At 42.9% G+C, this 22,213-nt stretch overlaps 1 protein-coding gene and 1 long non-coding RNA gene across 12 annotated transcripts in view; one reads left to right on the top strand and one right to left on the bottom strand.

Moving 5' to 3' along the window:
• The window catches only part of ANXA4 (annexin A4), an 86,421-nt gene that overhangs the window by 36,699 nt on the left and 27,509 nt on the right, over positions 1 to 22,213 (top strand). For 3 of the 7 annotated variants that reach the window (XM_054548106.2, XM_054548107.2, XM_063713617.1), the window contains 3 exons: positions 2,926 to 2,980; positions 8,363 to 8,457; positions 9,508 to 9,595. In XM_054548106.2, the coding sequence (XP_054404081.1) occupies positions 8,365 to 8,457; positions 9,508 to 9,595 (181 nt within the window). In that variant the 5' untranslated portion in view covers positions 2,926 to 2,980; positions 8,363 to 8,364. Of the gene's footprint in view, positions 1 to 2,925; positions 2,981 to 8,201; positions 8,234 to 8,362; positions 8,458 to 9,507; positions 9,596 to 22,213 lie in introns of those variants that run through there. The other 4 variants (XM_024242717.3, XM_002811936.6, XM_054548108.2 and 1 more) reach the window with 2 other exon arrangements.
• Positions 11,022 to 21,112, bottom strand: LOC129057678 (uncharacterized). Of its 5 annotated transcripts, XR_008522378.2 has the most exons (6): positions 20,636 to 21,112; positions 15,502 to 15,628; positions 12,999 to 13,093; positions 12,466 to 12,566; positions 11,738 to 11,909; positions 11,022 to 11,399 (listed from the first exon to the last, which is right to left on the bottom strand). It is a non-coding gene; the product is annotated as an uncharacterized LOC129057678 (long non-coding RNA). The 5 variants fall into 5 exon arrangements; XR_008522380.2 differs by lacking the exon at positions 11,738 to 11,909; XR_008522379.2 differs by lacking the exon at positions 12,999 to 13,093 and having other exon boundaries at positions 11,677 to 11,909.

Below are 22,213 nucleotides of genomic sequence, written 5' to 3'. Positions count from 1 at the left end.
AAGACCAGCCTGACCAACATGGAGAAACCAGTCTTTACTAAAAATACAAAATTAGCTGGGCGTGGCGGCATATGCCTGTAATCCCAGCTACTCGGGAGGCTGAGGCAGGAGAATCGCTTGAACCCGGGAGGCAGAGGTTGCAGTGAGCTGAGATCGTGCCATTGCACTCCAGCTAAGGCAACGAGAGTGAAACTCTGTCTTAAAAAAAAAAAAAAACAGAAATCAGAGGGCCAGGTGTGATGGCTCATGCCTGTAGTCCCAGCACTTTGGGAGGCTGAGGTGGGCAGATCATTTGAGGTCAGAAGTTCAAGACCAGCCTGGCCAATATGGTGAAATCCTGTCTCTACTAAAAATACAAAAATTAGCCGGGTATGGTGATGCATGACTGTAATCCATCTACCAGGGAGGCTGAGACAGGCGACTCGCTTGAACCTGGGAGGCAGAGGTTGCAGTGAGCCAAGATTGCACCGCTGCACTCTAGCCTGGGCAACAGAGCAACACTCTGCCTCAAAAAAAAAAAAAAAAGAAAAAAGGAAAGAGAAGTCAGAATGAATCCTTTTTTTTTTTAATGAAATAAGGGGGGTCAAGTAATGATTTATATTGTGGAAAGAGCTTGAAAATTATGTTTGTTAAAGCTATTTGTCAAAAGATAAAGATGTCTAGTTATGTTAAAAATAAAATAAAATAAATAAATGTGTTGTCTATCTCTCCTGGTAGACTATAAATGCCTTGACAGCAGGTTCATTGTCTTATCCACTGCATTATCTCTATCAACAGAACAAGTGCCTGGAGAGGTGCTGTGAGAGGTCATTTAGGAACATTTGGTGACTGAATGAGTAAATCTATACAGTCCATGAGTCACTACATCTGATAAAGTCTTCCTTCCAAACATCCCCCGTATATCATATTCCAGTGCCACACCCTGCCCAGGCCTTTGCCTCTATCCATCTGTTCCTGTAGTTGTCTCTCAAGCCTTCTTAACTCCTCTCTCACTCCAGTCTCTCTCTTTCCAGTTTACTGTACAGTAAAGTACAGTACCTTGTTAAAGCTTTTCTTTTATTATGGCATTTCTCTGCAAATAACAAAAAACTTTCCACAGTATTCCCATGACCTATGGTATTCTGTAGCCAGACTCCTCAGCCGGCCGTGCAAGGCCCATACATACCATTCAGTTCGCTTTGGCTTTTCCAACCTTGTTTCTGAGCCTTCCCTGGAATGAGCCCTCTGCTGTCACATCCGCATTTCCTCATTATTCCTGAAACTGCAGCTCATTCCCACCTCTGCACCTTTGCTCAGGCTGTGTCCCAGGACTAGTTGATTCTCCCCTTAGTTGAACCCCCAGGTAATAGCAGTAAGTCGGCAATGAATGATGGGAAACAGGAAGAATGAAACTGGAAGGTAAAAAGCAAATGTGATCAAACAAGGCCTAAGTGGTAATCAGGTGGGTTAAGAAGGACTTAGTTATCATCAAAAGGCACACTGCTTGGTCAGATTATCTAGACCAGTGCTTTTCAAACTACTGTGCAGGCAAATATTTGGGGAATCTTGTAAAAATGCAGATTCTGGGAGTAGGTGTGGGGTAGGGACCTGAGATTCTGCTTTTTTTTCTCTCTTTCTATTGAGACAGTGTCTCACTCTGTCACCCAGACTGGAGTGCAGTGGCATGATCTTGGCTCGCTGCAACCTCTGCCTCCCAGGCTCAAGTGATTCTCCTGCCTCAGCCTCCCAAGTATCTGGAATTACAGGCGTGTGCCACTACCCCCCAGCTAATTTTTATATTTTTAGTAGAGATGGGGTTTCACCATGTGGGCCAGGCTGGTCTCAAACTCCTGACCTCAAATGATCCACCTGCCTTGGCCTCCCAAAGTGCTGGGATTACAGGCGTGAGCCACCGCGCCCAGCCAGGTTCTGCATTTTTAACAAGTTCCCAAGAATGCATGTACTCCTGGTTCTAGGATGACTCTTTGAGTATCAAGGATCTAACTGAATTCTGAGAAAAGGACCCTTATCCAGGTGGTTCGCACCTGTAGTCCCAGTGACTCGGGAGGCTGAGGCAGGAGGATCGCTTGAGTCCAGGAGTTCGAGGCTGCAGTGGGCTATGATTGCACCACTACACTCCAGCCTGGACAATGGAGGGAGACCCTGACTCAAAAAAAACAAGAAAAGAGAAGTTGCCTTGTTTATATGACTTAGATATGGGAATAGGAGGTGGTGGGCTGCCGTTAGGGGACTGTTTATGTATCATGAGAACTCCACAAGAGTCCTAGACTACAACGAAGACATTTCTTGCATTCTGAACAACTGAAAAAAATGTGTGATGATGATGAAAGAGGGGGTGCTGAAAACCGAGGACAAAGTTGAGTGTATAAGCCTGCAGCTTAAAGGAAGAAAATCTTTAATCCTAGAATGGTGGCGGTGAAAATCGCCACTGAGAAACGAAAAGATTCTGATGGTTGGGCTGCCGGCCTGTCATCACACACACAAACACACTCACACAGATGCACACACAGAGGGGAGGCTGGTATGCTGTACTTTCCTCTGATGCAGTTGGATTATCTGTTTTCTCAAAGGGGGAACCTCTTCTGATCTGCTATAACATTCAGTTCAGAATCTGTGTCCAGCTTGAGTACAAGTATTGGTACTTTACCCTAACAAAACGATAGGAATCCTTTCTGTCGTGTGTATCTCCAAACAGAAGAACAGGTAGGAAAATATTTTACCAGTGTGATAAAGTCGACTTTTTTAACAGTTTCTCTAATTAGTAGCCCATTCCTTGTATCTTTGGCTAATCAGTAACCGGCCTTTTGATTAAGTTGAGTGTCATTTCCTCATGGCTTAGCTTCATGCAAACTGCAAGTTATCCTGATTAATGATTTTAATGCCATTTCCTTCATCACAGTAATTTCCCCTCTGCTTTTGTCACAGAAGAACTTCTGCTTGGGTGGCTGAACTCTGATCTTGACCTAGAGTCATGGCCATGGTAAGTTGTGAAATACCTCAACCCTATCTGGTGCCAGCTGCCAACAGGTACAGAATGTGGGCTCAGCAACTGTTAGCTTAAACAAAGCGTTGTTTACTCAACAGAGGGGAAGGAGGAGGACATGAAAAGGCAGGTCTATTTCTAAACATCATTTAAATTCTTTTAGGGGTGGTAAGCAACTTGACCTTGAAAATTGATTCAAAGAGAGAATTCTTTGAATTCTTTTAACATCCTGAGAATATAGAAACAAGTTGTAGTTTTCTGTCTGCAGAAGCGCTACATGTTTATTTTAGAACATTTAAAAAGGAAAAACTAAAAATTATTTGGGTTCTACCACCAGAAGAGGACTGCTATCGATACTCTGAGGTAGCCACATCATTTCAGGCTCATCAAGAGGGGTGTTTCTTAACAATATGGGTGTGTTGGCCACCTCCTGCTTTAGACAGTAATCAGACGCCTTGGACCTTGGTTATCTGATCTTTGGAACAAGATATTTGGAACAAGCATCGAATTGAATCCCTTTGAGAGTTCTGTAAAGTTCAGCTCTGAGGTGGAAGCTGAGCCTCTTAGCTGAAAACATGGCTCTACCTAAGGCTGGCCATCTGCTCTCCTTCTCTCGCCCAAATACGGTTTCTGAATAGACAAGTAATTCTGACCCGTAGTCTTCTGGAGGAAGCAATAATAGAAGTAGAAATCTTATACCTAGAGAGGAACTGGAGAGCCTGCCAGCTTGAGATGCCTTCCTTTAGGAAGATGGATGTGTAAAGTAAACTATCCTGAACAAAGCGTAATATACTCTTAATTTCTTTTGCATTAGATATTCCAGAATTTTCTTCATGATCTCTGACAGTCAAAGGCTTATTCATGTGTGCCCCAAATCTCTCATGCTTTAATTTAAAATCAGTTTCTTGCTGATTGATTCTCCCTGGCCATGGAGAATTTTTAAAAAATATTTATGTATTTTTATTTTTTATAGAGATGAGGGGCTCGCTATGTTGCCCAAGCTGGTCTCAAACTCCTGGCCTCGAGTGATCCTCCCACCTTGGCCTCCCAAAGTTTTGGGATTACAGGCATGAGCCACTGTGCCTAGCCAACGTGGAGAATATGTATTCAGAAATGCTTATGCTGCCCCTAATTTGTGGCAGATGTGGGACTAGGACTCAGAATTAATGAGATGCTCTTCCTGTCTTCAGCAGGCTCACAGCTTTCCCACAAATGAAGACTGTAATCAAGTGGCCCTTTGTGTGCTTTCCACTCTGGGAAAATTACCTCAGTTGCTCTCATCTTTCCTCCTAAAACCTGTTTTTCTATCATGACTATTATTTATTAGACAGATAAAGGACATTTTAAAAAGAAAACCACACTATACAGTCACAACATTGGAAACACCAACTATTTGCCATTTTTTTATTTTAGACCTTACTCATATGTATAATGATTTTTAAATAAGAGTAATAAGAGCATAAATAATAGTTTTGTAGCCTTCCTTGTACCCCACTTAGTATAGGAAAATAGGAAACAAGTTATGTATTCACTCTGATCTTATGCTTTATCTCTTCTCTATACTAATGACATAATGTAATGTTTATATTACATTTTATATCATTAAAATTATTTACTCTAGTGGTTATGAGTGTTTTAATTTTCTTCTTAATTTATTTTTATTTTTATTTTTATTTTTGAGACAGAGTCTCAATCTGTTGCCCAGGCTGGAGTGCAGTGGTGCGATCTTGGCTCAACTACCACCTCCACCCTAGGTTTAAGCGATTCCCCTGCCTCAGCCTCCTGAGTAGCTGGGATTATAGGCGCTCGCCACCACGCCTGACTAATTTTTTGTATTTTTGGTAGAGACAGGGTTTCACCGTGTTGGCCAGACTGGTCTTGAACTCCTGACCTCATGATCTGCCCACCTCGGCCTCCCAAAGTGCTGGGATTACGGGCATAAGCCACCGTGCCCAGCTTTCTTCTTAATTTTTAAAACATTTTCCAAATTCTCTACAATATTTTTTTAAATCATTGTATTCAAGATTTTAAAACATGTTTTATGGAGGTATAATTTGCATACAGTGAAATGCACATCCTTTAAGGTTACTGGTCGTTAAGTTTTGACAAATATATATGTATACCCACATAACCTACTCTCATATCAAGGTAGGACATTTTATCATTCCCAGAAGCTCCTCCATGCCCATTTCATATTAACTCCCCTTCCCACCCTCCACTCCACACAAGAAATGCAACTGCTGTTCTGAGTGTTATCATAAGTTAGTTTTGCCTGTTCTAGAATATCCTATAAATTGAATCATAGAGTAGGTACTCTTTTGTGTCTGACTTCTTTTTCTGGGCATTATATTCTTTTGCAATTCATCCGTATTGTTGCATCAGTAGTTTTGTTCCTCCATTCCTTTTTATTGCTCATTAGTATTCGATTGTATTGTACTCTGATCTTTTTGGCATGTATCTTCTTCATTATTAATGTAATAACAATATTTCATCAATTGTGATATGGCACCTATTTCTATCTATTCATTTTTGTCATTCCTTCCTATATCCTCTCTGTTTCCTTTGCCTGCTATCACAATGGGCCCTCTTGGGACAGAATTCCCTGTCTTCCCAGAATGGATAATGGCATATTATACTCTGAAATTCAATCAATATGGGTATTTATCATGCTAACAGGGAACACATTTCTTGATCTCTTTCCTGGAGAAAAAAGAGTCACTAAGAATGCTAACTGATAAACAGAACCACCCTTGCCAATTCCTCTATCGATTCACCTTGTTATATATTCATCCTAATCCATAGTAGTGTCCCTCAGCAATGCAGTTTGCTTATAAGTTGAATGCAGTGTTTGAGTGCCATCCAAAAAATTTTCAATATAGAAGTTCCAAAAGAACCTTGTGAAACATTCAACTCAGAAAGCTGTCTCATGCTGGGGCCAACGGCTATGTTGGAATTCTGACAGCAAGTCACCAACTTGCGTATTACTACTGATATATAATAGAAGAAAAGAAGTAAAGTACCTCTGTTAGTTTCTTGAGGCTGCCAAAATAAAGTATTAGGTTGGTGCAAAAGTAATTGCACCAACCTAATAGCACAAACTGGATGGCTTAGAATAGTAGAAATGTATTGCCTCACAGTTCTGGAGGCCAGAAATCCAAAGCAAGGCGTCAGCAGGGCCATGCTCCCTTTGACACCCGTGCAGAAGCCTTCTGGGCCTCTTCCTAGCTTCTGGGGGTTTGCTGGCAATCCTAGCTATTCCTTGGCTTGCTGCTGCATAACTTCCATCTCTGCCTTTGTCATACAGTGCTCGCCCTTTGTATGTCTGTCTTCTCATATCCACATCTTCTTATAAGGACACCAATCATATTGGATTAGGGGCCCACCCTACACCAGTATCACCTCATCTTAACTGATTAATCTGCAGCAACCCTATTTCCAAATAAGGTCACATTCTGAGGTGCTGGAGGTTAGGACTTCAACATGTCTTTTTAGGGGGGTGGGGGAGATACAATTCATCCAATAACGGGGCCCAAGGAAGTTGATGTCATACATGTCTACCTTCCTCTGTCAGACATATAGAGGGTGATGACCAAGTGCCAAATGCTTACCATATCCAGGACATGAAAGCCTGGTCTTACAGCAGAGAAGGCCCGTGCCCTGGGTACCTGAGGACTTGGATGGGCTTGATGTGGGCCACTATGGGCCTGAGAGGTCCAGGCCAGGGTGGTCTAGTGCAGTAAGCTCAAGTCAGGCTCACCAGAGAACTGCGCTAAGGATATAAAAATCCTCCATTCCTTTAGATGGCCCATATTACATTCTTGGATCCAATTAGATTATCAGAAAACTTTAGCTCTATTGCACACTGTTTTTGCCACCTTGTACAAATGCTCCATCCTAGATTCTGCTTTGGCATTATCCCATAGGCTTGTGTGGAGGTGTAATACAAGAAATAGATAAAAGAATCTCATTATTTTATTTATTATGGAGGTACGGCTGAAGTCCTCTTTGATGATGATGATGATGATGATGATGATGATGATGATGATGTTTCTGAGTTTTTGTTTTAGTGTTTACTTTTTTCTGGGTTTTGTGCTAAGTGCGTTCCTGTATTATCCTGTTTCTGTGAGTTATCATTATTCGCAATATACAAGTAAGAAAAATGAAACGTCCCCAGGCCACACAGCTAGAAAGAGGTAAAGATAAGATTCATACCCCACTCCAGTACTTATGCTCCTTCCCACTAAGCTTCTTAGACCAGGCGCCAACTACTCCCTCCTTTCTCAGCCTCTGGACAGTGCTCGATCCTGGATTTCCTATGAGCTCAAGGACCACCCCTTCTCAGCCGTCCTTTCTGGGCTCTCCCCTTTTGGACCTGTACTGTTGGAGAGACCCAGGCTTATCCTAAGTCCCTGTTCCCTATTTTCACTTTCTTTCCAGGTCATCTCATCAAGTACCACCCAAATGCTGATGCATCCAAACTTTATTATACTGGATGTGACCGCTAGACTTATACCGTGTAACCAATTGTCTTTTTGACAATTCCACTTGGATATTTAATGGACATCCCAAACTTAACATTTCCAACATAGAACGTCTAAATCCCACTCCACACTGCCACTCTGAATCTGGTAGTCTTCCTCCAGTTTTCTCCATCTGGGTAAATGATACCCAGCTGCTCAGGGGAAAAGATTTAGAGTTATACTTGATTCTTTTCTTTCTTCACCTCCCACGTCGGTCCATCAGCAAGTTCTGTCGCCTTTGCTCCAAAACATGTGCTGAGCTGTCTGTTCCTCTGTTTATTTCCATCTTAACTATTTCACCCTAGTCTAGCTCATATCCCACCCCCGGATCTTGGCCCAGGCTCTCAAATGGTCTCTGCATCTCCCTACAGCAGCCCAGGGGGATCTTTTAAATAGATAAGTCAGATCACGTGTCCCTATCTCCTTGCTCAAAACCTGTCGGTGGCTTTCTACTGTACTTAGAATAAAATACAAACTCCTTACCTGGTTTGAAGGGCTGCCTTGCTCTGGCCCCAGCCTACCCCTCTGATTTCCTTTTTTTTTATTTTTAATTCATTTATTTAAATATTTTTATTATGGAAAACTTTAAATATATACAAAAGTAAACAGAATACTATAATGAACCCCTTTGTGTGCCTATCAATAATTATTAACTCATGGTCACTCCTGTTTTTTGTCTTTGTTTTATTGAGACAGGGTCTCACTCTGTCGCCCAGATTGAAGCACAGTGGTATGATCTTGGCTCACTGCGGTCTCCACCTCCTGGGCTCAAGAGATCCTCCCACCTCAGCTTCCTGAGCAGCTGGGACTACAGGCCTGTGCCACCATGCGTAGCTGATTTTTTTGTATGTTTTTGTAGAGATGAGGTTTCACCATGTTGCCCAGTCTGGTCTCAAACTCCTGGGCTCAAGAGATCTGCCTGCCTCAGCCTCCCAAAGTGCTGGGATTACTGGGGTGAGCCACCACATCCGGCCTGTTTGTTCTTTATCTCCACTTCCTCCCCTTTCTCTCCACCTGTGTGATTTTGAAGCAAACCCAAGACATCTTATCATTTCATCTGTAAACTATTTCAATAGATTAAACCTCTTTTAAAAATGAAATATCACCATAATGCCATTCTTATATCTAAAAATGTTAAAACCAAGTCCTTAGTGTCATTAAATGTCAAGTCAATGTTCAAATTTCCATCGTCTCATAAATGTCTTTTGTTTTTTACTGTTTAATTTAGGATCCAAATTATGGTACTACAGGTTCACATTATGATCGTTGATGTTCCTTTTCACGTCTTTTAAACTGTAGTTCCCTTCCATCTCTCTCTTTAAATTCTCCTTGCAATTTATTTGTTGAAGAAACTAGATCGTTTTTTAAGTGCTGTGTCTCAGAGTCTGGATTTTGCTGACTGCAACCCTTTGGTGTGGTTTAACATTCTCCTTTCTCCTGTTTACCGTAAATTTGTTTTTGGCTCTAGAGGCTTGATTGGATTCAGGTTTGATATTTTTCTTTTTGGGGGGAACAGGCTTCCACGTTGGTGTAGTTCGTCTTCCCCTCCCCTCCTTGCCCACCAACTTGAGCCACACTGGCCTCTATCCTGCTTTCCCTACAAACTAGTTCCGGCCTCAGGGCCTTTGCAGGAGCCGTTTCCTCTGCCTGTAACCCTTGCCTCCATCTTTGCATGAGCAGCTGCTTCATTTCATTCAGCTCTTAACCTCAATGTCACTCCTCAGAATGGGTCCTGCAGGACCTCTCTATCTGCTTCACAGCAATGCTCACCCCCAGGCACTTTATGGAATTGTGAGTTGTTGGCTTGTTTACTGTCTGCCTCCCATGAGCTAGAGCATCAGTCCCGGGGAGCAAGAGCTTCATTTTTCATGGTCACTGCTGTATCCCTAGCACCTAGAATACTGCCTAGGCTATGGTCAGTGCTCAGCAAATGTTTGCCGAATGAGATGCCTCCGTGTTGGTGAGAGGCTGCCTCTCAGTAACATCACTCTTTTGTGTGCTCAGGCAACCAAAGGAGGTACTGTCAAAGCTGCTTCAGGATTCAATGCCGTGGAAGATGCCCAGACCCTGAGGAAGGCCATGAAAGGGCTCGGTAAGTGTCCTGCTGGAAGTGAATCCTCCTGCATGCATTGCACATCACAGGGTCACACAGGAGGGTGCCATGTCTGCTGGCCATCACGTGGGTCTTCCTTTAATAAAACACAAGGGAGGCTGGGTGTGGTGGCTCATGCCTGTAATCTCAGCACTTTGGGAGGCTGAGATGGGCAGATCACTTGAGGCCAAAAGTTCGAGACAAGCCTGGCCAACATGGCAAGACCCCATCTAGACTAAAAATAAAAAAATTAGCCAAGCATGGTGGCACACACCCGTAATCCCAGCTACTTGGAAGGCTGAGGCAGGAGAATCACTTGAACCCAGGAGGTGGAGGTTGCAGTGAGCTGAGATCTCGCCATGGCACTCCAGCCTGGGAGACAGAGTGAGACTCCGTCTCAAAAGAGAAAGAAAGAGGCTGGGCACGGTGGCTCACGCCTGTAATCCCAGCACTTTGGGAGGCTGAGGCGGGTGGATCACGAGGTCAGGAGATCGAGACCATACTGGCTAACACGGTGAAACCCCGTCTCTACTAAAAATACAAAAAATTAGCCGGGCGTGGTGGTGGGTGCCTGTAGTCCCAGCTACCCAGGAGGCTGAGGCAGGAGAATGGCGTGAACCTGGGAGGCGGAGCTTGCAGTGAGCCGAGATTGTGCCACTGCACTCCAGCCTGGGCGACAGAGCGAGACTCCATCTCAAAAAAAAAAAAAAAAAAAAGAAAGAAAGAGGGAAAGAAGGGAAGAAGGAAGGAAAGAAGGAAGAGAGGGAGGGAGGGAGGGAAGGAGGGAAAGAAAACACATGGAAGAAGTTGAGATAAGTTGGGACAAATTGGATGGGGAGGAGCATTAGTTCTTCACTTTAATAAAGAATGATATATTTAATATACTCATTATGGATTTCCCCTATTGTTTAAACCTGCTTTGAATTACGACATCATGAATCTGCATATTAAATTTTAGAAATGAATTTGTTTTCCAATTAGTGCTGGTATGTATATGGTGCCACAGATTTACAAAGCACTTTCACAAACATTATCTCATTGGATATATGCAACAACCTGTGATTTAGTGAAAGCAGCTATTCCTATTGTTATTTTAGCCCCATTTTACAGATGTGAAACTGAGACCCAGAGAGGCCGAGTAACTCTCACCAAGTCGCATAGTGAGTGAAAGTGAGCCATGGCTCACACTAGGCAGATCCCATCTCAAGCTCGGGGTCATCAGCGCCAAGTCCACATTCTTGCCTCGAGTCCCTCTGCTTGTTGTTGTGGTGATAGACACAGCTGTGACAGCACTGACATGCAATATGTGGAATTTAATGTGAGAAGGCCGGTGAAGCAGCCTTGTTGTCTGGGGTAAATATTAAGGTTTTTGGTGTCATGGCTAAGGAGATTAAGGTTGCAGACAGACAGACACACACACAGTGAGTTTGGAGCAGGAGTTTAATAGGCAAAAGAAAAGAACAGCTCTCCATCACAGAGAGGGGTCCCAAGCGGGTTGCCAAGTGGTAGTAAAATTGTCAGGGTTTTTATAAATGGGCTACTGAAGGGGGCGCTCATGAGCAGAGGATGTCTTATCCTCCTAGGGTCCAATGGTTTGGTTGGGACCAGGTGTGCAATCTGTATAGCGCAGAGTTTTTTTTAATCAGCTCTTATCCCATTCTCTGACCACATAGATGGACTCTTAGTCTGTGTTTCTTTGTCTTGCTTATCTGGGAGGGAGAGTTTCTGTGTCTGTTCCCACACATCTTCTTGCAGCTGCAGACATCCCCCCAAGTCTGTTTTTAGCTCCTCTATCTTACTGCACCTAAAGGGAAGGAATATGCTTATTAAGACCCACTGTTTTACTGGGGCCCACTGTGTAAATGTGAAGTTTGGTGATTACCCAGGAGACTTCTCCCTCCCTTTCTGTGCTCAAGCCATCTTCTCTGTGTTTTACAGCCTGAACTTTCAGGCTGCTTGTCGTTAGAAGAGAAGTGCTTTTTTTTTTAACTGCATGAGGTTAGAAAGGGAGCTATTTTTGAGCTGCTTTTTGTTAAAAGGAAAGTTTTCTGCTGGGGACTCACTTTACCCTAAATGTCTACCTAAATAATTTCTTTTTGCCTCCTATAACATATTTCCCCCCTGAGGAATGGAATCCATAACTGCTGCTAGGGGAAACTGGGTGACGATTTCTTCTGGCTACTTCCTGCTGGAGAGTGGCGTTGTGTGGGAAACAGCAGCTAGGGCTCCTCCTGGGGTTGATCTAAGGGTCCCTTGTAGGAGGGCAGTTTCATTTTCAGCTCCATTTGCAGCACCATCTGAAGCTTGATGGTTTCTAAGCGAGAAGAGATAAACTTCACAAGGAGGTTTAGAATATAGGTTCCAAATACGAGTATTAAGATTACTATTATTGGCCGGGCATGGTGGCTCATGCCTGTAATCCCAGCACTTTGGGAGGCCGAGGCTGGTGGATCACCTGAGGTCAGGGGTTCAAAACCAACCTGGCCAACATGGCAAAACCCCGTCTCTACTAAAAATAAAAAATCAACCGAGCATGGTGGCGCGTGCCTGTAATCCCAGCTACTTAGGAAGCTGAAGCAGGAGAATTGCTTGAACCCAGGAAGCAGAGGTTGCAGTGAGCCGAAATCGCGCCATTGCACTCCAGCCTGGGCAACAAGAGCAAAACTCCATCTCAAAAAAAAAAAAAAAAAAGATTACTATTATTAGTGGGGGCACTACAGGCCGTAACCATGACAACAGAGTTTGTTTGATACCTGTGAGCCATTCAGATGGGTTATGCTGTTATAAGTGGGTATATGGGGCTTGGCTTTGTTTAGCTTTCTTGGTCTTGCTTTCCCAAAAAAGAGGGAAACTTTGGGGTTATAGTTTACCTGGCAGGATTTGTAGGATAATTGCCCAGAACTAGAACATGTTTCCAGATTTTTCTATTACCCATGGCTTTCTGTTTTCTCTGAGCTGCAGCCGGAGATTGCTGGTTGGTTGACAGGAATAAGCAGGTTTAGTTTAAAATGCAGGCAAGAACTTAAAAACAACTGATGAGACTACAGGTTAATAACAGATGTATGATAAGTTTTAAAACATAATTTCTCTTTCTCTAGTCCTCATTTTTGTTAAAAATAATCTATGATAGGACTGAGTTGTTTGCAAAACAGACTTCAGTCCTATACTTGGCCTAATTATTTGCGTAAAGTACAGCAAGAATAATCATCCTTACATAGGCCTCTTAGATTGGCTTTGATGGAACCTTGTTCCATGAGGAATTTTAGATAGGACTTTTTAAAGCCAAGCCCAGCCATGGGTTTGTACTTTTAAATACCTGTGAGTTGGATAAATTTTTTTCTTTCTTGAGGTTCCAGAAGCATGGGGTTCCTAGGCCTGTTAGAAAGTGACATTCTTTACTCACCGCAGGTCAGGAACCCTGTATGGAGACTGTGTAGACAGGTGTGAGACCAGTTTTCCCGAGGGGCTTTTATTGGCTCAGCAAGTTAAGCTTGATTCCTTAAAGGGAAACATACCCTTCCAGTCAAAGCCTTGGTAAAACAACCAGTTTTTCCGATTGTGTTTTGTTGCAAGAGAAAATGGATTCTTGCTGCACTGATTCAAACAACTATATTGTTGTAATTTAAGAATATTTATAACTAGTTTCCAAATTCTAGAGGAATTAGGCAGAGAGAAATAAACATGCTCCAAACTTTGCCTATAGTAGTACATTTTGCTTAGTTATCAAAGGCTATATAGCTAGCTTAAGACAAGTTTTTTTTACTCTAAAAAATAAAATAAGGATTAGCCGTGTTCTAAGAATAAGTGAAGAATATTGCTTTAGTTTTCTATTAGTTCAGTTCATTCCATTAACTTTTGTTTTGATATTTATAAACATTTTAGCCTTTTATGAGTCCCATACATTTTTTGGTCATGACAAACCTGCATTGGAGAGAACTTGTTAAAGTCCCACGGCTTGATTATAAACCATCTTTTGAAGAGAATTAAAACAAAACAACAATTGTCTGTAAATGACAAAATGTCCAGTTTGGATACAGTCAGAAATACAATTGACAAAGAAATTTGGTTATTTTTGTGGTTTTCAAAAACCCAACATAACAACCTTACTTGCAATAGCACATATTCAGACACTAGAACCATAGACATCCCATATAGTTTTGGAACACATGTTAATATTATTCCCTAAAATATAACCTGAAGAGTATTAGACATCATTTTGGCAATTTTATGTACCTCAACATGTTAAATAATTCTGTTTACGTCTCTTCTAGATGCTTCAGGGGTCCTCTGCAGCACCCAAAAGCCAGGGGTTAGGAAAGACAGACTTGAGACTAAGTTTGGCTTTGGGAAGCCTGTTAAGTATATTTAAAATTTAAAACACTTGATATTACAAAATAGAATTTTAGATTACCTTAAGTTTTTTGTTTTTGCCAAAATGATGAGCCAGAAATTTGAAAAAGCAAAAACCATTCATTAGCCTTTTCTATTCCATGAAAATCCTGTGTTAAGAGAGAAAGTTAAATTTTACCCTTGCATTAGTTTGCTATTAATGTTAAACTTAATTTTAAATGAAACATTATAGACAATCCTATTTAATTCTAACCAGTTTGATCATGAAGTAAGATTTTCACATACCTGTTATAAGCCGTGGGACTTGACAAGTTTTGCTAAAGAGTAGATTAGCATTTTAAGAAAAACTTGCTGTGCTTTTATTTCAGTGATTAATTTACAGAAAAAACCATATAATGCCCTTTTGCATTTAGTTAATATGTTCACACACAGAGTTTTCTTTGCAAGATTAATTTTTATAATTGTTTTTACAATTTGCTTCAACCTTCTACTTTAAGACAATTCTTTATTTCTAAGCAAAATATACATTTCCATGCCTTCTTATAATCTTTAAATAAAAACATCTTTTACTGTTTTTACACACTTTGCATGCAATTCCATGTTCAGTAGTTTCAATCACATGTTATAGTGGTAACTTTTAGTAATTTTTAACTTTAATGTAAAACCTGTTAGGTTGTTTTAATTATGTGCTAGATGCAGATAATGTTTGACTCCTTTCAGCGTAGTTAGGGGCATGGTTACTTCCGTATGTTCCCAGGCCCCACCAATTGTGAAGCAGGCAAGTTGACAGTTTTTAAAGGCTAAAGAAGCGGTTTTACGGCCAGGCGCAGTGGCTCCTGCCTGTAATCCCAGCACTTTGGGAGGCCAAGGCGGGCGGATCACAAGGTCAGGAGATCGAGACCATCCTGGCCAACATGGTGAAACCCCACCTCTACTAAAAATGCAAAAATTAGCTGGATATGGTGGCGCATGCCTGTAATCCCAGCTACTCAGGAGGCTGAGACAGGAGAGAATCACTTGAACCAGGGAGTTAGAGGTTGCAGTGGGCCGAGATCGCGCTACTGCACTCCAGTCCGGCAACAGAGCAAGACTCCGTCTCAAAAAAAAAAAAAAAAGCAGTTTACAACCTTAAAACATTTAGCAAACCTAGTATTTGACCTGCATAATTTAGACTACATTTTATACTTTGAAGACATTTGTATTTTACCAATAATTCCTAAGACTCTTTTTATTTTTAAAGATTAAAGTCACATGAACTGAAAGGTACCACAGCTTTTACTTTTCCCTTAAAAATATTTGATTTAAGCGCTTATTTTTCTTAGGCCAGTTAATTAGAGCTCCTTTTTTCAATAGGCATTGTACAAGTAACACATATATAACCACACAAACAGAAGAAGATCCAGCAGTTATAAGATTTTGCATTTGCCAATGTCCCAATTGGATTATTGGCCTCTGAGTGAGGTTCTTTAAGAACAGAGCTAGGAATACAGTTTCCAGGGCCTAATAAGCAAGCATAGCTAGAAGACAAAGACAGATTTTGAGAGGTATTTATTCACCTTCAATTCCAGGGGCTCCGAGGAAAACAGATTTTTCCTAAAATGGGATTTGTGGCGCCTTTTCTGTTTCCCCAAGGAGTCCCAGGCCACTGGAAGTCATTCTAGGTGCACCAAGAGTGGCAAGACACTGAAAAAAAAGCAATTCAGTCAACTGAGAAAAAAACTGTTTCCAGATTTATGAAGATTTATTTAAGAAGATTTATGAAGAGAAAAACATAAAGGCTTTTTAAATATACCCATTGCTTGGATATCCACTTTTAATTAAGCTGAATGCTCTTTAAGAAAATCCTTTTTCATTAATTAAAACTTTACAAAGAATGCAAACAGTGATTCTTATTATTTCTTTTACCCAGTTTGCTCCACTTACCTGTTCACAATCATGTTTAGGTTCTCCAGTTTTCTTTGGGACAAAGTGGCTAGGCTCAGGCAAGGGCAGGTTTTCAACTGGACTGAAGATCCCTTTAGCAGCAAAGCTTGATATTTGAGGAGGCAATTGTTTGTTAGCCAGAGACTTTCCTTAGAGGACAACAGTCCTGTCACATTGTGTGGGGTTAAACGGTTATTTCCCGTGGTTAACCCAGTGGCCTCTGGCGCCAGCAAAGCCTCCACTGTAACTGCCTGGAGGCAGGCTGACCATCCTTTGGCCACCAAGTTTTAAGTTCCTTGCTTAAGTAACTCACTGGCTGTTGAGCTGGACCTCAAGCCTTAGTTAAAACTTCCAGGGCCATTTCCTTCGTTTGTGTTACATAGAGACTGAATGCTTTCCCCATGGGAAGACTGAGGGCTGGTATGTGATATGATGTGATGTGATGTGATGTGATGTGATGTGATGTGATGTGATGATGTGATGTGATGATGTTTTATGTTATGTTATGTTATGTTATGTTATGTTATGTTATGTTATTTTCGAGACGGAGTCTCGCTCTGTTGCCCAGGCTGGAGTGCAGTGGCGTGATCTCAGCTCACTGCAAGCTCTGCCTCCCGAGTTCGTGCCATTCTCTTGCCTCAGCCTCCTGAGTAGCTGGGACTACAGGTGTGTGCCACCATGCCCAGCTAATTTTTTTGTATTTTTAGTAGAGACGGGGTTTCACCGTGTTAGCCAGGAAGGCTTGCTTTAGCTGGTTAAAGGCTTTTTGAGCCTTAGGTTCCCAAAAGAGAGAGGGGTGAGTTTTAACTGTTTGAGTTTCTTTCATGAGGTGGTATAAAGGGTGAGCCATTTCCCTGTGCCCAGGTACTCACAGTTTACAAAATCCAGTAATGCCCAAGAATTTTCCTAACTATCAAAGGAAATGGGCCTAATCCTTTCCTCACCTGGTGCTCTGGTCCCTTCTGATAAGACCAGAACTAAGTACTTTACTGAAGTCTGACAGAGCTGAGCTTTGGATTTTGAGACTCTATACTCCCTTTCAGCTAAGAAATTGAGGAAAGTCTTAGCATCTTCCTGAGCCTTCCTTGATTGGGGCACAGAGGAAAGTGTTGTCTACATACTGCAAGACGCTGACCTGAGGACGGGAAAACTTAGAGGGGTCCTTTGACAGTGCTTGTCCAAACGAGTGAGGGCTGTTTTGAAATCCCTGAGGCAGCACCATCCATGTTAACTGCGTGGTCTGGCCGGAGGGATCCTTACAGGCAAACAGGTATTGAGAATCAGGATGTAACGGTATGCAGAAAAAGGCATCCTTTAAATCTAGGACTAGAAACCATTTAGTTCCTTCAGGTATTTGAGTCAGCAAGGTGTGGGCATTAGGGACTACTGGATGAATTGGGACTATGGCCCATAAATGAGGCAGATGTCCTGAACTAGTCTCCATTCCCCATTGGGTTTTTATGCTCCTAGTATTGGGGTGTTGCAAGGACTGTTACAGGGTCTGAGGAGGCCCTGCATTTTTAGGTTATTAATAATAGCTTCTAGCCCTTTTCTGGCCTCTGGCTTTAGAGGATATTGTCTCTGGTTAGGAAAAGAAGTGGGATTTTTAAGGTGGATCTGAACTGGCCTAGCAGTTTTAGCTTGACCTATTCTTCCTCCAGTTGTCCACACTTCTGGATTAATATAGGCTTTCACTAAGGGAAGACAAAGAGTTTGTCCTGGGGCCATGAGGATGCTGGCCACCATGTGGGCTAAAATGTCTCTACCTACTAAAAGAGTGGGACTTTCAGGCATAATTAAGAAGGCATGTGTAAATAATAAGTTCCCCCCAACTACAGTGAGAGAAATATTGGGTTAGAGTCTTTCCTGAGACACCCACCATGGTTGTGCTATAGGAAGAGGGGAGGCCTTGATTGGACAGGAGAACAGAGAGACTGGCTCCAGTATCCAGGAGGAAGCCCACCCTCCTTCCTTCAATTTCCAGAATCACCCAGGGTTCCAGAGCAGTGATAGCGTCTGAGCCACTGGAGCCAGGGGTTTGAGCCCTGGGACCTGTCAGTCCTGCCGGACCATCTGTGAGACCAGTTCTGGACCTAGTGACCTCCATCTTCAAGGGCAGTTTAATATCCAGTGGTCTTCACCACAGGCTGGACAGGGTCAAGGTGGCTTTTTCTTGTTGCCTGGGCAATTCTTCTTAAAGTGCCCTGGCTTGCCACACCAGTAGCAATTAGCAGATGCTTCCTGAGGATCCTGGACTCTGCAAGCCTGCAAAGCAGCTACTTGAGCCTTAGTCACTTTCTCTTTTTCTCCTGGGCCTCCTCCCAGTCCCTATGGTAAAAGACTGAGGTAGCCACCTTCAGGAGATCTTCCAGGGTACTATCTGGTCCTATAGCCTGTTTCTGTGGCTTCCTTCTAATATCAGGAGCTGCCTCCTTTTTGGCTGCAGTGAGGGTTTGGCTTAGAAGCAGCATAACAGCCCTCCATGTGAAGTCAAACACTTGAGTTAGATTTTGGAAGGTCTCTGTCTACCTATTAGGGTCATCAGAAAATTGGCCCAAGTCTCCCTTTATTTGTCTACAGTCCTGTAATGAGAAGGGAACATATACCCTAGGGGTGCCCCTTCCATCTGGCATTTCTTGTAGGGGTAGAAGTGAAGCTGGGGCAGTGGGGAGCTTTGGAGATGGTGAAGCTGGAGAAGCTGATGTTGCAGTTGGAGGGGGCCCCAGATTAGGAAAACTAGAAGGACTGGGGCACTTAGAAGCTGCCCCCAATGGCTCCTGCAAAACTTGCTCTTCTAACTTAGGGGAATTATTCTCCACAGACCTGCCTGATACGATTGCTAAGAGAGCTGAGTCAATTGTGCAGTGCTTGCTAAGGTCTGGGTTGTCTCGCAGGGCAAGGAAAGCCTGTGCACAGGGGGCCTTGGACCATTTGCTCTCCTGTCTACAGAAAAGATCTAATTGTTGGATAAGATTAAAATCAAGGCTCCCTTCAGCTGGCCCTGTCTGTTCATCCCTGAGACAGTAAGAAGGCCACGCCCTTGTGCAAAAGAAAATAAGCTGCTTTTTCTTCAAAGTTTTAGGGTCAAAGGACTCCCAGTGCTTCAGAATGCACTCCAGAGGAGTGCCGGCTGAAGATGGCTTGTTACCCATCTGAAAAAGAGACAAGAATAGAGGTGTTCCTCGGTCTCCTGGTTCTTTTCAATGTGACTCAGGGAGGAGGGGACACAGTAGGAGAGTCCTCCTGGCTGTTCTCCCTCCTTGGTCCCTGGGTCCCAGCACCATAATTGCAGCCCCATGGTTGCAGGTGTGACCCCTAAGCATAATACCAGAGGACCTATCAATGGGCTAGTCATATTTACCTATATGACCTCAGTCCTCTGCCTAACAATTGGGTAATTACCCTCTGACCTCCTAGACCTGTGTGACCTGCATGGCTTCTTGATAAATGGATCTCGGGAGAGATAATGTAACACTTGCATTTGAGCAAGGTCCCTTAATGGAGGGAGCGTACTGGACTGAGCTTTATACTCTGCTATTATGGACCAGACTAGAGGATTTATTCTTAGGTGGTGGTTCTGGTTAACTTCCAGCCATAAAATCCCCTTTCTATTTAGATGCCATTCTAGTTGTAGGCAGAATGGGTGTCTTCAGAGAACTTAAGGGTCAAATGGTGGCCTTCCTGCTAACAGAGTACTGAGACAAAAAATTTGGTTTTGGAGGACATGTTCCTCCTCGCTGCTGAAAGCAGAGTTCTCCCACTTGCAGAGGGGGCATAAGGTTTGGTCTCTATTAGAGGGATGTAAAAGGGAGGAGAACTGAAAAGCCAGAGACTTTTAGCAAAGGGCAGACAAGATTCCTCATGGAGAGGATTCCCATTTTACTAGGTGGTACTAGTGGAATACCAGGAAGTAACTTTGCCTCCATATGCTCTTTAAACAAAGGATGGAGAGAGAAGTCTGACCTGTGGCATGCTGTCCCCACAGCATACCTCCTAACAGGAGACAGTTAATTTGCCTCATAGAGGGGCTATCCAGTCCGACTGGACAGTGCTGGTTCCTCACATGGGAAAAGAAACAGCCTAAGTGGGCAGAGGGGCATATACTGGGGGGAAAATAACCTCCCACCCAACCCCAAGAAGTGTTATCATTAGGAGTTAAATAGTCTTTGAGATCTGGATAATGGAATCCCCCTGTCTGTAAAAAGTCACAAAAACAGAAGTCCCTTGACCTGCATTCCTGGTTACTACGGTGGTTGCTAAGCCTGCCTAATTGAATTATTTCATGGGCTGTAAAAATTCCTGCAGCATTGCATACAGAGAGGAGATGAGAGACATGGTGACTGCAGAAAGGAAAGGAGAAAAATAAGATTTGCAATAGGAAAACTTGGAGATCCTGTGGCTGACACCCAGTCAGGCAGTCAGAGGCTGGGGTCAGTCCAGGAGCCTTTTGAATAACACCAGGGTGTGGCCCTGGCCAGAAACTCTCAGTTGCTCCAGGACCTATTCCAGCCCCATGCGACAGCCAGGCTTTCTGTGAAAAGAAACTAGTTTGGACACAGCCAACATTCCCGGCACCCTGAGGGCACTGGGGGATTGACTAGGTCCTCCCCAGCAAGCCTCACATCTGAGTCTTCAAGACTGGTGGCCAGCCCTTGTGGCTCCTTAATCAGCTGTCAGATGCTCGGTGTTTTTGATAGTTATTTGAGAGAATAAAAACGGAGGACAAGAAGCCTTGGAAGTGAAAGTAGAGTCCGCTCCTTTACTCACCCTTCTGATGAAGTCACCTTCAAATCCCAGACGAGCCCTCAAAATGAAGCAGCCTTGTTGTCTTGGGTAAATACTGAGGTTCTTGGTCTCACGACCAAGGATATTGAGGTCGAGGACACGCACACACTCATAGCGTGAGTTTGGAGCAGGAATTTAATAGGCAAAAGAACAGAACAGCTCACAGTCACAGAAAGGGGTCCCGAGCAGGTTGCTAAGCAGTAGTAAAAATGTCAGGGTTTTTATAAATGGTCTAGGGAGGAGGGGCCTCATGAGGAGGGGATGTCTTATCCTCTTAAGGCCTGATGGTTTAGCTGGGACCAAGTGTGCTATCTGTATAGAGCAGAATTTTTTTTATCAGCTTTTATCCCATTCCCTGACCACATAGCCTGACTCTTAGTCTGTGTTTCTTTGTCTTGCTTATCTGGGAGGGAGAGTTTCTGTGTCTGTTCCCATACATCTTCTTGCAGCTGCAGGCATCTGCCCCATGAGTCTGCTTTTAGTTTCTCTATCTTAGTGCACCTAAAGGGAAAGGAATGTGCTTATTAAGACCCACTGTTTTACTGGGGCCCATTGTATAAGTGTGAAGTTTGGCGATTACCCAGGAGACTTCCACCCCTCCTTCTGTGCTCGAGCTGTCTTATCTGTATTTTACAGCCTGAACTTTCAGGTTGCTTGTTGTTAGAAGAGAAGTGATTTTTTTTAACTGTGTGTGGTTAGAAAGGGAGCTATTTTTGAGCTGCTTTTTGTTAAAAGGAAAGTTTTCTGCTGGGGACTCACTTTACCCTAAATGTCTACCTAAATAATTTCTTTTTGCCTCCTATAACACTGGTAGTGTCTTTCAGCATGCTAACCTCCAGTTAGCTCCTTGGGGGCCAACACCTTCATGCTGGGTAGGTACAGTGATTCTATGTGCACCACAAACTACCTGGCATAGCCTCTGCCCCTAAGACCTTGTCTCAGTAGACTTTTGGCCAGAGAAGTATCCCCTGGTTCTTAGCTGCTATTTAGAATCTCCTTGAGATTTGGGTAAAAACACTTGACCATGAGACCATCTTTCTATCCAAAAAGAGTTCATTTTACTCAGCCTCAATGTTGCTAACAGTAACAACAACCGTAGCAATAATAGCAAATGTTTATTAAGCTCTACTTTGTGTCAGACATATAGATAGATGCTTTCCATGGGTTATCTGTTTTAATCCTGACAGAAGCTTGTTTTACTGTTGAGAAGGTAAAGTATAGTGAGTGAGGTTGGCTAACTTGCCCACGGTCTCAGAACTATTAAGTGGTATATTCAGGATTCTAGGTAATTCCTAGAACACTTTCCTTTCATCTTTGCATGATCAGCTGCCTCAAGTCTGATTCCAGAGCTGGAGTTTAAGCCACTGTTCTATGCTGCTGCCCGTCTCTGAAGAGAACATTGTCCTGAATCTATGTATCTTCTTCTTTTCCCTTTTTCATAAAAAGAGAAAGGTATAGGACCCACCTTTTTTTTCAGTTTATCCTAATTCTTTGGTATATTACAAGGACACCATAATTCAAAATGTAGCCCATGTTACATTCAGAATTATCAACATAAAG

Source organism: Pongo abelii, chromosome 12 (assembly GCF_028885655.2).
Source record: "Pongo abelii isolate AG06213 chromosome 12, NHGRI_mPonAbe1-v2.0_pri, whole genome shotgun sequence".
NCBI classification, from domain to species: Eukaryota; Metazoa; Chordata; class Mammalia; order Primates; family Hominidae; genus Pongo; species Pongo abelii.
The sequence above is the reverse complement of the archived record's forward strand: the minus strand, read 5'-3'. Positions and strand labels throughout refer to the sequence as shown.